General features: G+C 39.0%; 1 protein-coding gene across 5 annotated transcripts in view; it reads left to right on the top strand.

Moving 5' to 3' along the window:
• RALYL (RALY RNA binding protein-like) overlaps nucleotides 1–15,386 on the top strand; it is a 429,417-nt gene extending 414,031 nt beyond the window's left edge. For all 5 annotated transcript variants that reach the window (XM_014965562.1, XM_014965563.1, XM_014965564.1 and 2 more), the window contains one exon: nucleotides 14,414–15,386. In XM_014965562.1, coding sequence (XP_014821048.1) covers nucleotides 14,414–14,431 — 18 coding nt within the window. In that variant the 3' untranslated portion in view covers nucleotides 14,432–15,386. The remainder of the gene's footprint in view (nucleotides 1–14,413) is intronic.
• The last annotated feature ends 272 nt before the right edge of the window (nucleotides 15,387–15,658 follow it).

A 15,658-nucleotide genomic window follows, 5' to 3' on the forward strand; every position in this document is an offset into this window, starting at 1 on the left:
TAATGAATTCTATAATCTTTTCCAAACATAAAGTTAAAGGAATTGAGGATGATGATGAAAAAAACCCTCTTTTCTTTCATCAGTAAGAGCAGCAGAGCAAATAGAAAAACATTTGACATGGGCATAGCTAATGTTCTGAAGTCAGTTCAGCACCAAAAATTGGTTGTGAGTCCACTAGTCTGAAAAATATTATTAGAGGGAGACAGAAGCATGACTTGAATTTAGATCTTAACCTTTTTTGCAGGGCTTCATATTAAGCTGTAAATCTCCTGACAAGCCATTTGCCGATAACCTGCTGCAGAACTCTTTTTGCTGAACACAATACTCTTGTCCATGGCTTTTTTTTTCCCCTGTGAGGCTGTTGGTAAAGGGAAGTGTTCAGTAAGAACAGACCCACTGCTAGACTCCACATGTTGCCAGAACGAAGCTTCTGAATCTGCGTATCTGGTTCTGCATCTTTGGACTAGAGGACTCAAAACTATGTTTCTTTCTCTATTTCTAGTTCCAACTTGAAAAGGATGTGACTGCAGGATGTATGCTGTGGGTTTTAGGGGGTGGGATCAGTCCTCTAAATTCAGACACTGCCTGTTTGGACGAACAGGTTGCTGCACATTAGCTGAGTGATGGCAGCCGTCCCCACATCTGCTTTCAGCCTAGACCAGCTGTAAAGAAATGTGAAGTGGTTTAGCCTGCAGTCTGAGTTAAGTCAGGCATGGATTTAAGGAGGCTTTCGCCTCTTCATTTGCCTGCCTGGCTGCACACGTGAAACCACATTGCATTCAACAGCTGCACACACCTTCTTCATCCCCCATTTAGATCAAGACGTTGCTCATCCCTGCATTGTCATTTTCTGGGGACTAAAGACCCGCCCACAAACAGTCGTTGTTGCTCAGCTGCTGTGAAAAAGTTTTACGCCGCAATAACTTGATTACCTGTCCGTACTCTAATTCAACACATCCTGCATTTGAAGTATCTCTACAGTCATCAGACATCACCTATTGGGAAAAGGTGTGATTCTACCAACTGTTTGCCCACAAATGTGTCTCAGTCACTCCAGTGCTGCAGATGCTCCAGCTTGAGGATGGTTTTAAAACACCTGAAAGAGAGCAAGCCCCTAGGAAGAAAGATGCTCGTGTTTACTAAATTCACACAAGTTCTGCTATCAAGCAGCTTTCAGGTGCCTGCCACAGCTTTAAATTGTAAGGAATGGAAAAGGAGAGCCAGTAACCCCCTCTTACTCCTGTGGCTGCACAGCAGAGAGCAGAAAAGTCACCTTTGCAGCACAGTCCAACACACATTTCGATATCTGAAGAGCAGCTTGGCCTCAGTGCCTCTCAAGGAAGTTCACTCTCCTCTCTAGAAGTCACATTAGCAGTGGTTGGCATGGCTGAGAGCAGGCAGGAGAAGGGGGGTTTCCTTACTCGTTTAGCAGCTGGACAACTTTATGCAGGCGCAGAGCATTTCACACAGCTCCTCTGAACTTGTTTCAAACGGCACCAATCCATCACTGAGGAAGCACTGGCTCAAAATGAACTGTAACTTATCATCGCAATCCCCTTGTAAATAACAAAGGTGGCATCCAATTAATTAGCTGAAAGCCCGAAGTATTGTAGATTTGGAAAAAAAAAAAAAAAATCACTTTCAGCTAACGTTTAATAAAATACCAAAAAACTAATTAATTGGAAAGAGTTATACACAAGCACTCATATCCATACTACATTGCCTGAGAAGAATAGTTTCTATCAAACTGTCAGCCTTTCATAATAAATAACTATAATAATAACAGCACAGCAGTGGTTCAGTAGTTAAGCATTCAGTAGAGCAAACAGTGTTTTCTGGTAGAGCATGTGATCCCGATGATTTCAAATACAATAGATTTATGGTGTCGTAACTCAGATCAGACTCTGGTTAGTGCTTGTCTGGAATTTGAAGGATATATTCACAGTCACAGCATTGTGATTTTATGCTGGTGTGGCTATGCTAAAAATAATGAAGCCACACAAGCATTAGATGGGAGTTCCACAATAGTGAGTCATCTTTAATGAGATGTCCTGAGAGGCATTTTTATTAAATTATGTGAGAAGCAAAAGGTACAGAGACTGTGCAAGGTCCAGTTCTGGTTACAATGTAGATTTACCACAGTTATTTCAACAACAATTATAGTTCCCTTTCTACTAAGTATATTTCAGGTGCATTAACCTCTCAAGGATACTTCATTTCTTACTCTTGTCCTTTTCTTCACCTCTGCACTGCATGTTTTCAGTCTTTGTGCTTTGTTTCTAACACCTGATGGAGAATCATGTTTCAAACATGAATGCCAGAAACTGCCACAGACAAAAAACTCAGGATAATCCTCTTACTGCACTGAGTTTCATTATGCAGAAGTAAAAGAGTTACAATGCAATAATAGCTATATTTCTTGTAAGAATTGATGCAAATAACATTTAATAACAATGGAACCAACTAGTACTTTGGCTAAAGCTCATCAAAAACATTTTTGTCTTCTATAAGTAGTTAAAGGGAAATTAAAGTAATTTAATAGCAAATCTGTATGAAACGGTGGAAATTTCCTTATTTCCATTATTTTGCATGAGAATTCAACAATGAAAATACTCAACAGAGAGTTGAATAAGATCTACAGAAGAGGAATAAAACTTTGTCTGATGAATTTCATGTAGTTTAAGCCCATTTTTGCATATCTCAAATAACCAGATTGATCAAATACATGCCTATATGATAGGATTGGTTGTACTTAATTTATTATTGTAATCAAACTGGGTTTTTCATTGCCCTTTTAGATACACTTTTTTTTTTCTGTCAATAGCATCTGGGCAGACCAGACTGACTCTTCTATTAGCAGCAGAATTAGGCTGATTAAGCATGTCAAAAAGATCAATAGCTACTGTGGCAATTGCAGCTTGCTGAGTGCACTTATACAGAGTGCTGATACTTATGCTTATGCTTATACAGAGTACTACTTAGGAAAAAAAAGGACAACAATTCCTATTAATGGTAATGGCTGAAGCAACATTGTGCCAGAAATCTTACTGAGATTGCTTTACATTTCATTGAAACCTTTTCGATGCACTGAACATTTTGGACTTCATTGAAATCTTTCTTTGGGTATCAGGGGAAACATGAAGCTCTTCATTCCTAAGATGAATGAATAGGTAAAAGATTGTGTTCACTTGATAAATATCAGTGCGAGATGTTTGTACTTGAGCAACCTAAGAAAGTCATTAGGGGCCGCACGCCCGACAGATACTAATGTGTTGTACCTTCCAAAGCTGCAGTAAATCTAATAACCTGTGACTGAAAAAATGGAGAAAGTAATAAAAGCATGTCATGAAATCAAAAATTGTAAGAAACTTCCTGACATGCCCTTTTGTTATGTTTAATGTATGCAATAGCACGGTTGATGTGTTTGTTGTTCACACACTGTTGTATGAGTCATTGGAAAGGCCTTGCTACCAGCTCCTCCTCCTCATTTTTCCTGGCAGTCGATTTCTCAGAGGTAGACTTCCTAAGTGGTGTTCAGGGTTTTAACCAGGTTACTCCTGACTGACTACATAATATTTTTCTAATTACTATTTACATCCTATCCTCTACATATCACAGGGGAACCTGCAGAAAATGCAAGCACCGTTAGCACGCGCTTTGTGTATCTCTTTCTGATAGGCTTCCCTGCCTGTAATTGCATATTTGCAAAACAAATGAGCAAAATAATTTCCTCACCTTTCACATCTACTCCTCCGAATGTGCTCTATATTATTTAGTCCCCAATTAAAAAAAAAAAAAAAACACCAAACTCAAAACCATAAAACTTCTAAGATATTCATAATGTAAGTAATATAAATACTTTACAGCTGTTAGAATCTTATGGAGTTGATGCAAAAGAGCCTGAAAAGAAGGGCTTTTTTTCTTCTGTCTATCTCTTTTTTAAGCAAAGGATGAGGAAGGAGGAAGTTTGGGTGCCATTCTGAGTTTTGCCACTGAGCCAACGTGGTGGGCAATGAGGCTCAGCAGATCAGATGCGCGTGTGTAGACTCAGTCCCTCTTTCTGACGTCAGACCACTCTGTGCCTTTGGCCCTACAGCCAAAATGTGGGAAAGGAGCATTCCACAAACATATGTGGTTTAAACTTTTAAAAACTGCAGATTTTATTTTTGCCCGCTGAACAACATCAAATGTACTCTTCAATGAACTTTGTTTACTTTTGCGTTGCGCCCTGCCAACGGGCTTGACCTGCCTGAAGTTTCAGCCATCATTTAACTTGCTACATTTTCTGCTCATAATTATTAGCATGGCCTCTCTTTTTGAGGTCTGTCTACATGCAGGCAACTCTGGAGAGGTCCCTTCAGACCCAGCAGGGTGAACATTAATAAATGCTGCCGGCAGGTTTCGGCACAAATGCCCAGGCACATACCGTGAGAGCAATGGAAATGTGCATCTACACCCTGTCAATCCCACTCAACACAGAAGAGCCACCTATTTTTGGCAGTTTAAATGGGTGTACATCTTTTCCGAGACAATAAATCAGTATAAATTTTCAATGGAGCCAGGGGGTGATGGTGGTGTTTGCTTTATTCTCTGTGAACCATTGTAAGAACTGGTCACAGAATTCTGGTATTTAGACTGCCCTAGACAATCTGAAGCAATGGGTGGTTATAACCCAATGCTGCACAAGGATAGCCCAAAGTACACTTATTTAGCAAGTGCCTGTCACCACAAATCACTGGCTTTTACGTGGGATTTACAGCCTCGTGGAAGTTTGGTGATGTGTCTATTTGGAAACACCAGCATGGGTGACTTCTTGGTAAGAAAAAGAACTTCTGATTATCACTTCACATGTTTTAATATTTTTTAGAAGTTGCCTAAGTGCTTTCTGACACGCTCATACACCGCCTTCCTGTGGACCTGTGTTTGGAAAGGGTAGCTTGTGTGCTTTCTCTGTTTTGGGGGGGAAGGCAGACTCCGCTGTTTGTTGACGTCCTGTCAGTAGATTTATCATTATTTAGTAATCATTACTGATTTTTGTGACAATTTCATTTTGGGTTGGGTTTTTTGTTTTTCTTTTTCTTTTTAGGCAGGGCTATGTGTTTATCTTAAGCTTTAGGTAAGAACGATAGTTATTATGCTTGGTGTTTCTGAAATATCAAAATACTAAATGGTCAGCTTCAACTGTCAAAAACAGCTGTGCCTCCAATTTACAAAAAACAAAAAAAATGCAAAAAAACTCCCAAACAAGCAACCTGATTCAGAGGTAAATAATACCAAAAATTCTCTCAGACATGTAAACAAAATACTTGCCTAAAGGAGATTAATTCCTCTCCAATATAATGTAATTGATCTTAATATTCAATACTAGTGGCCTGGTTGTGTTTATTCTATCTATGTAAATCAGAATTAGCTCCACAGATTTTGCTAGCGTAAAATTTATGAGCATAGAGTCAACTTCTGAGTGCAGCACAGAAGCCAAACACTCACCACCCAGTAGTAAACTTAGATCTCTTTTCAGGGGAGGGTGATGGTATCTTATAGAAAAGATCACAAGCTTCTTGCTGTAACCTGTGACTGGTAACTGATTTCAGTTTCCACCCCTGAATATTTTTGCCAAAGTAATTTTGACTAATTCTGGTGGCACCGCTTTTCTTTTGCCTCCCTGTACTTTGGTTGACTCCAGTAGACTTTGGATGACTTGTGGAAGCTGCTGGGTTGGCTTTGGTTCACTTATTATTTGCAACCAACATTCTTCAGCCTGGTGTAGGGAGAATTGGCATCAGACTAGTAACCTAGCATAGATACCAAAGAGGTAGTAGGAGGGAAAGTGGTTAGAAAACAGGCAGGGGACACTGGTGTTTTCTAGACGCTCACTGAAACACTGAAATCCTCCACAATGACTCAGGCCAGCCATCGGGGCTGTGTTTGTCTATGGATTTGGGCCTATCAGCTTAATCCTCAAATTCTCAGATTTAACTGAAATTGAGCAATTGCCATGCATCACACATTTTCCCGGCGTGTCAGTCTTTGAAAGTAAATAGCTTTAGTTCCCCTAGAAAACACTCATTTCACAGGCTTTATCAGTATGCTTGAGCCTCGAGAATGGTGAATGAAAAACCCTCAGAGGAAACATTTTCCTATTGAAAGTTCTTCACGCAAGCAAAGAGGAGTAAACACTGAAAAGCCAAAAGGTTGTTATTTTTCCATATAAAAAGACACAAATTTTAAATCTGTTTTTATTTTTTCAATACAAATTGCAGAACCACTGCAGTTAGTGACCCAATTATTCCAAAAGGTCTCAGGTTTTTGAGAAAATATAAACGTGTTACTAAGAAGATTTTCTGCATGATTAATACCAAAACATGAAAGGCAGATTGAATTTATCTGTACATAGGCATTTACAGGCCTCAGAAAAGGAAAGTTATTTAGAAGGTGATAGAACTATAATTGCCATTTCAACACAAAAAGCAATCAGTGAAGAATAAAACAAGCTCAGCCTGCTAAAATGAAGATTTGGAAGTTAATCAAATGCATCTTAGCCAGCCTGTTATTTTGATACGTGTACCTGAAGTTTCCAAATTGTTGTTGCTATTGATTTCTAAAAGTACACTACAGTTTTATGTCTTTCAGAAGAGTAAGTTGTGTCCCAGCCACAATAAACAGGGAATCTAAAGGTTAAATTCTACTCTGCTTCCTCTTTGTGGTCGTACTAATCCTTTCTCAGCTATTGGATGATTCTGCACCATTTGCAGACCACAGTGTAACCCCAAGTCCACCATTTTGCTTCACAATTTTTGTTTTTAAAGGAATGTCTCTTGAAATCCTTATATAACAAAAATGTTATGCACTACTATGCACTTTGCATTCAACTAAGTATTACACAAGAAAACACCAAGCAAAACCTGTTTAAAATAGGATCAGCTTTTATTGTCATTTCCATCTGGATCACATTTCCAAACCAAGTCTTTCACAGATAACAGTCTTTTGCAGGTAACTTTACATCCTGTATGTTTAATTGACTGTCTTAATTCAGTACACTATTGTCACCACTTCAGTATCTGTTGACCACCATTGTTAGTCTCATCCCTCTCCTCCTTCCTCTTTTCTCTGAGCTTTCCCTGTATCTCTGTAATCTCACACTAAATGCTTCCAGCTGCTTCCTCCAGAAAGCTCACCTCCCTCTTCCTGCTCTATTTATATGCTTTTTACTTCACCCCACCTGGTTGTTATGTTGAGTAAAACTTCTTCCTCCAAGTAACTGAAAAATCTGCTGTTGATTAGATAGGACATTCCTGATCTTACTACCATCATTGTGTACAATTTCTTTTTCCCTGCATGGGTGTTTTTTGATGTCTATCTAAACTGTAATTTGGCAATACTGGGAAAGTTTAGCAGGTGCTTTCTGTGTAATTAGTTTAATGTAGGTCTCCTGGTAAGGTCCTACTTTTGTATATTTTAAAAATACACTATTTTAAGTGTAGAAATAGTGGGTGGCCTCAGAGTACAAGCAGTTTCTTTACAAGCGTTCAAACCTGCACCCTTGACATCAGTGGGACATGAACTATTGCCTTCAGCATTAATACTAATTGGAGCACTCCCTCACACTGGGGAATTCCTACTCTTGCATCGAGCAGAGCTTAATTCAGTAGGAATTTTGTTCTACAACTTTCTGGCAGCATTTTGCATCCTAAAACCATCTCCTTCGTAGCATCCAGAATGATAAAGGACAATTCTTGCCATGGATCCTGCTAGTCTTGATTCTCATGGAACAGGCCCAGTCCCAAGAAGCAGAAAACACCTGGTGGACTCCAACGAGAGTCATATCTCTGGGAATTCACTATGAATATCTACTCATATTTGGGGTTAAACGAAAGTGGGACATTTCCCCCTTTGTTATATTTGGCACTGCATGCCAGGAAGATGTTGAGTTGCTCTCAAGGCACACTGGTACGAGCTGAGGGAACTCTGCGGAGAACTTCAGTGAGGCCTTACTGCATTTGGTTTGGCTCTACCAGCCAAGAGATACCATGAAATGGAGAGGTGGGAGCACGGCTTCACTGTGGGGTAGCCTTGGGAGTGTTTTCTGGGTAAAGCCTTCAGGCCAGGAAGCGCTTCAAAAGCACCACCTTCCCACCTTCTCACCCCTTCCACATTCTGCAACTCTGAGATTCTGCAGCCCACTGCACACTCTGCAGAAGGTTCAATGCCTCCAACTTCAGATCCATTCCACTGTCTCCAGTAGCAACACTACTAGCCCCTGAGACTTCTACAGCTGAAAAATTACCTTGTCAAGGAAAACATTGCTGCAAAAAGCAGTAGAGTGGGAAGAAAACCCACCATGTAATGTGAGGCGGACAGATCCACTTCGTTCCCTCCTCCTTGCTGTCCTCATAGCTCCTCTCTGCAAGCTCTCAAATGACCATGGCAACTCCAATCCCAAAGTCATTCCATCAGCTTCACACTTGATCATCCTGTATATTGCAGCATGATTTCACCGGCACTCTTCAAATATTCTATCCTGTTTCTACCACTTCACCCAACAATATTCACCACAAGTCTGCCTACACAGGACTCTGAGAAAGAAAAGATATGTTGGTGTAGGGAAAAAATCAGTATTTGATAGGGTTTTCTCATCCTTCCCACTGATTTTTATCTCCGAAGCAAGTGAAACAGAGCATTTTAATACAAAGGAGATAGGCAGAAGTTTGTTTTCACTGGTGAGTAAAACAGCCATTCTCACATGTACTCATATAAGTACTGACACTTCAAAGCAATTAAACTGTTCACTGAACAGAAAAACGATTTTCAGCAATTAAAGTATGATTGACAGAGTACAAAAGATAATGATTAGGTTTCATCATTTGAAGAAAGGTTTAAAGAAGGTACAACTGCTTCCTTTAATTATTCTTTGTTAATATTTACCAAACTGTATAATTCCTCCTATGCGTTACATGTAGCGAATATTCTATTACTAGCTATCTATAAAAAGTTTTGCTTTGGTGCCATAATTTTTGCCTGTCAAGTGTTACAAATGACATAAGCAAACCCGTAATACACATTCACATTCCCCTGCTAACACCCACTGAACTGTGCATTTACATTTAAAAGGGAGCATTGTACTAAATCACACACATAACTTTGTTACTTAATCAAGAGGTTTCGTAGTTTAAATCAAAGGACAACACAAGGTGTATTTCAAATGAACACAGCTATGGAGTCAATGTGATCACTGACACAAATTCAGGGTTCTTTGGTAAGCCCTGTCAGCTTGTGGATTTCTATTCATGATGATAAATACTGTGTAAAAGCCAATGAAAGCACATGCCCCCATGGTACCTTACAAACATAAGTTATGGGGTTCTGCACTTAGTGTGAACCATCCTTAAGATATCATAATCATCCTTAAGATATCCTTAAGGATATCCATCATCCTCCTTAAGGTATCCATCATCACCGACCTTAAGAGAAAGGAAGGATATTGTCTAGGGTTAGACATAGCAAATAAACAGAATGGCAATTTGCACTACTACTTTGTGTAATGCATCCTGATTTTTTCTCATTTTAGGGAAATATCTGGATCAATAACCACTAACCAGAATTTGGTGGGTTTTTATTAAAAAAAAGTCTGCTCTGCAAACAGATTCAGTTTTTCACCTCCTTGGGTGTCCAGAAAATACAGGTCACGATGAGAAAAAATTATTAGACACAAAACAGCGTACCACATCCTGGAGGACATAGTAGTAGTAGCATCTGGGGAGCTGGATTCAGTATTCTCAGTTGTACAGATAACAGTATAGCAGTGAGCATCGGGTGCAATCAAAGCAATCATGCTCTGATTGCAGTCTGATGTAGTGCAAGCAGGAGGAGCAGAGTTGTGAGTGAAAGGACAGCGCGGCAGCTGCATTTCAATGGGACTTGCAATTGTTCTGCAGAAAGTGATGTATGGCAGTCACAAAACCCACTGCCAAAGCCTAGTCAGACACCAGCAACAACCTGGGACGGCGTCAGGCATCAAATCTCCAAATCAACATGAGCCTCACAGGGGCAGAAATATGATTTTACCTGAAACCAGGCAATGGTCAGAATTAGCTCCAGATGCCTCCCTTAACAGCTATTAAATTCAGAAGCCCAGTCCTGACAATGGGTCTGTCCAACAAGGAAAAAGAAGCAGGAGAGAAGAAGAAGGGCATTTTGAGGCTTTGCGTTTCAAGCTCATGTATAAATGTGCACCATCCTCTATCCATCCACTGTTTAGCTGCATTTTTAAGGGATTTCTGGGAAGATTAATGTCACCACGTAAGCCATTCAGAGCAACTGAGTCTTAAAAAAAAGATGTGTTTTGTCAGACAAACATCTGGGTGTTCTTGTTGTTTATAATTATTGTGGAGTAAACCATAAAGTAAATTCTTTAATATCCATATTCTGTGGGACTTTTCTCCAAATATTTTTTTCATGTACTACAAGGGAAAATGTTAATCATGTACATCTTCTGTGGCATTTAGTCATGGTAAATTCCTAACACTCCCTCCCAAGGGCTTACACTGAATTTATGCTCTCAAATAGTAAGATTTATTCCTCTACATTTAAGTCTGGAAGATAAGCATGATAAAGAATACTTTCCCCATAAACCCAGTGAGAAGGAAACTAGATATTTATGGGGAACAAGGAACATATCTCTGCTGTTTACCTTTTTTTCAGAACTGTAAGGAAGAAGAAATAAACCAGAACCCATGATCAAGGGAATGGAGCACTTCTTTTTTGAGGAAAGGCTGGAAGACCTGGGTCTGTTTAGCCTGGAGAAGGGACAACTGAAAGGGGATCTTATTAATGCTTAGAAATATCTAAAGGGCTGGTGTCAAGGGGTCAGGCTCTTCTCAGTGGCACCTTGTGACAGGACAAGGGGCTACAGACACAAGCTGGAAGTGCAGTTCCAATATGTGGAAAAACTTCTTTACTTTGAGGGTAGCAGAGCACTGGAACAGGCTGCCCAGAGAGGCTGTGGAGTCTCCTTCTCTGGAGATATTCAAAACCCACCTGGATGCAGTCCTGTCCAGCCTGCTCTAGATTTGGTGGTGAACCTGCTTTGGCAGGGGGGTTGGACTAGATGATCTCTGAAGGTCCCTACCAATCCCTACCATTCTGTGATTCTGAGCAGGGAAGAAGCTGAGGTCTGTTTGGGTCCAGCAAGCAGAGACAAAAACTCACACCTCCTGCAGACAAGTCAAATCCACCCAAATGAGTTTTGAAAAGCCAGCAGCATCCTCCCTGCTACAGATTACCATTACAGCTTCCAGCTGCTTTGGGAGGTTGGGGAGATCAGGGTGGCCCACCTTGTTCAAAAGGAATGGTGAAGGAAAGCTCTTATATGAAGCTTTCCTTCTCATAAAAAGCTTTTAGGAGAAATACAGAGTGCAAACTATTCCTACTGTGACGTGCCTGATGACCACAAAGCACAGAGCTTAGAGAAAATGGTCATCTGGCAGGTGATCCACTGGCCAGGCTCTCCCACAAAAACTGTTCTTTACGTGCAGGACATTCTTAAAGATCTGCAGATGTAAAGACAGGAATTATCTAGTCTTTGAGGGGAGTGATAAAGTGATAAAACTATTAAACCTCTAAAAGACAAGATGGAAAACTCTCTAGATTTTTACTGAATTTTATCTGATTTACTCCATCATTTTTAGTGATTATAGTTTGGGGCCCATTAAGTACAACTGCGTTTTCATTTAGTGAGGTGTTTAATATTTAATGGTGGCTTTCCAATGTTATACACATTGTAATAGTGGAAAGTTAAAATTAATTGAATCTAGTATAATTTGAATCTGGTAAAAACACTAGAAGGATCCTACTGGAACTATAATAACAGCAGCAATAGCATTTCTGGAAGACTGAAATATGGTGTTATGCCTAAGAAGACTGTTTCCAATAGCTCATCCTCAAAATGCCACCCAGATAGGGAAAAAACCAGCAGAAAGTTTCAGGTGGAAAATGAACCAATAAATATTTCATAACTTATCTCCAGCTTTTTTTCAGAGATTATGATGGCAATTAGGACAGTATATACTGTTTCTTTGATATTGTCTCTGTCTGCCAAGGCTATATGCTCAGTTGGGTTATTCAATTCTTAAAATGCATTATGCTCAAATCATGCTTTCTAAAGTGGTTTTCTGTCAGAACTACATCAAATGAAAGCTATATTGCTGGCTTAAATGTAATTCAGCTCATCCTTGTTGTGTCAGGATGTTTTTTTATATATATAACAGGAAGGAAATGAAAAGATTAAAAAAAACATTAGTCATCATGAGGTTTTTTTAATATCATCAGCACTACCATAAAGCCAGCTAATAAATTGCACACTATTCAGAAGCAAGAAATAGAATAAAATTAGTATTGCATTACACTAGATTAATCATAGCCCTGGGTTACTGTCATCCTATGGAAAACAAAAGCACGACTAGTTCAGATTTTAAAGTTTCTTCTCAGCCTTTAAGATTATTTGCCTTAAGAGGCAAATAACAAGCCCGTGTACTGAAGGAAGAACACAAGATTTTGGGCTGGTGGGGTTGGTAGATTTTTATCCTTGTTCATAAATGACAGCAAAGAAGCACTGATGACTGGGATCCAGATGGTTCACAGTAACGCATCATAACAGTAACCTAATGAAGCTTTTGAGTGCTGGTGACAGGTAAATGCTTGAAAGGTTTATGGCAGGGAAAAAGCTTCAATAAATAACTTGAAAACGTATCTCTCGTCTTACTTGCATAATTATTGCTTTTCATAATGGCTTAATGGAACAGCAAAGCACAGGTGAAGTAAAGGCTAGAAAGGAGGAACTCTCTCTGGAGCTAATAAGATGTACAACGAGATTTCTTTTTACTTCTTGTAAGATGAATAGCTACTTAAAAACCTTCAGCCCTCCTAGACTTTAGGGGAGAATTTTAAAATTTTTTCATGTAGTTTAGTCTGTGGAGGGATCAGGAGCTAAAAACAGAGGACATGAGTTTTTTCTCAATGGATATTTTAACCAAAAGAAGAAAGTTCTGGGATCTCTCACATCACCTTTTCTCCCTGGTTACCTGTGAAGAGAAATCTGGTGCTCCCAGAGGGAGCAATCTGATGGCTGCTTCACAGGGCAGGAGGCCAGTCCTGCGAAGACTCTGATGTTTCTGTTAAAACCTTTTTTATTGGAAACCCAGTTTTTTAATAAATGGGAATTTTAACAGAAATCATCCTTTTTTTTTTCTTTTTTTTTTTTCCTGGGGAAGAAAAAGGCAGACTTAAAACTCACTGAAGGAGGGGGAAATTGGCTAAAAAGAATACCTGGAAAATTTTCAGGTTTGATCAGAAGTGCACCAGGTTTTGTAAGCTGGTTTCTGTTTTAGGTAGAGAAAATGATAAAACTAAAAAAAAAAGAAAAAAAAAAAGGAAGAAATTGGCTGAAAGATATTTTTCCTGTCAAAAGTAAAAAAAACCCAAACCCTTATGTTGAAAATTTCACTTAAAAAAAGAAAGTATCTATTTCTGTTAACATTCTCTACTGTCACTTTTCCAAACAGATGTGATGTCAGTGGGGAAAGTGTCAAATGGGAAAGTGCTGTCAGTTTTTCTGTGGGTAGGTGAAGCTGGTATGTCTTATGCTCCCCTGCACCATCACCGAATGCCTGGTTGAAGCTGGTAGCATTTGTGGTTTGCACAGCAGGACTCTCAGAATTTTAAATTCAACCTGCCTTCAGCCTCTGCTGGAAGAAAGACCCTCAAAAGTGTTGGCAGACACTGAATTTCTGCTGTTTCGTACTGTGGCTGGTAAAACAATGAAAGAAATCAAAGGATCTGCAGTTAAAGCCTATGGCATGTACACAAGAACAGTAATAAAATAGACAATGTGAAAAGGGAAGCCACTGAGGAAAGATCCATCAATCTCGTAACTGTAAGCATCATTGAAAGCACACAGACAATGCAAATGGCCCAGAATAAGGTATATAAATAGTGCAAGGGGATTGAAGCAAAGAGTTCGGCATGCAGTTTATTAGATTGAATGCTATTATGCAAATAAAGCATTTAATTACAAAGCAGCTAAGATACATTCTTCTGTTTTCTGCTGCTGAAATAGAAATTGTCCAGCAGTTGTTCGCATAGCATCATTGAGGGGAACTATACTTCAACCTCAACAGTTCTTACTTGATTCACTGTGGTTATTTTGGGCCACGCAGCCTAATTTAGGACTGCTGCAGGTGTGTGACTTGGGCCCTCCGAGGTTTCAGGTGGGAAAGTCTGATAGATGTCGGTATTTGACGGATTCATTAAAAAGTCCTAGTCCTCTTCCCTCTTTTCTCCAGTTGTCTTGGCTTCCTTTTGAGATTCTGCTGGAGGAAATTCTGTGCCTACATACTAAAGCCAACATTTCATTTCTCAGTTTCTACAGATCAAGTGATGAGATGTCATGTGTGAACCCCTTCAAGGCCAACAAGAGAAACTCCGACTTCCCTACAGAAAATTGTGAACTGCAGTTTCTTACTGGCTAGCAACACCTTAGATTCAATTTGTATGAAAACTCAATTTACTTATTAAAATGGACGTTACTGTTCAAATATTAGAAATCCCATTTCTTATATGTTCTAAGCTGTACAATTGTCAGATTTTTATGGTTTAGATTGTAAATGTGTTTTTCTCTGGCTAATTATTGGTATTATTTTTTTAATTTTGATGTCTTAAAGGCCAATGTACTGTATCATAATAATATGAAGGACATATTTAACAGGTGTGGGGAACACTGTATACAAATGTATATTTCTAAAAGCTATTTTTATGATTAGCATGTTTTACTGTTTTACCATATTTAGAGTCAGGTGATATTGTACTTCTTTGTTTTTACAGCTTAATTCAAACAAGATCACAATTAAATACGTTGTATGGTATTTTCCATTATTTTATTTATTATATTCATCATTGGAAAAACTTTTATTAATAGGGATAGCTGCTAAGAAGTGAAATTGTCAAAATACGAGAGCAATCCTTGATAAACTGTAAATTGGATCCTCCTGTAAATCACTTTCTTCAGATAAGCACTCTCTGTGATGCCATTCACTAGACAGTTGTTACAGCAGCTCCTCCAAGTCTCTGAAGGCAGTTTGTTGTTACCATGTGGAAAGTGTACACGACAGTCAGTCTCCTGTCTAGCCAGGTAAATTACTTATAGACTGCCAATATCTGACAACCTAAGTTAACCTACTGATTACTTTTTTTATTTTTTTGAATTAGTCTTTCCATTCCCGAGCCCCTAAAGCCCTCCTAAAAGCCTGCAGATGGTATAACAAATTATTACAGATGTTGTAGGGGGAATCTCAGTATAGAATTTCTTAATAAATCATATTTCCTTTCAAACAGAATGGATGCATTATTTCTCTTGTGTTTCTGAGACATTAAGGGTATCAAAGCATATATGATATGGGCACATGGTCGTCTTCTCTAATGAAAGTACCAACTTGTTCACCACCCCAAAGCTAGACCTCCTTAGTACTTGCAAGTGCCATGAAATAAGGTATAGATATGCATTTATCTACATACTTATGTGAGATATACTCCTATAGAATATATAGGACTATATAGTCTATATAGTTGGTTGCAGAGGAAAAAAATATTTAATAACTACAGCCTTTCA

The sequence above is a fragment of the Calidris pugnax genome, unplaced genomic scaffold (assembly GCF_001431845.1).
Source record: "Calidris pugnax isolate Ruff unplaced genomic scaffold, ASM143184v1 scaffold41, whole genome shotgun sequence".
Lineage (NCBI taxonomy): Eukaryota > Metazoa > Chordata > Aves > Charadriiformes > Scolopacidae > Calidris > Calidris pugnax.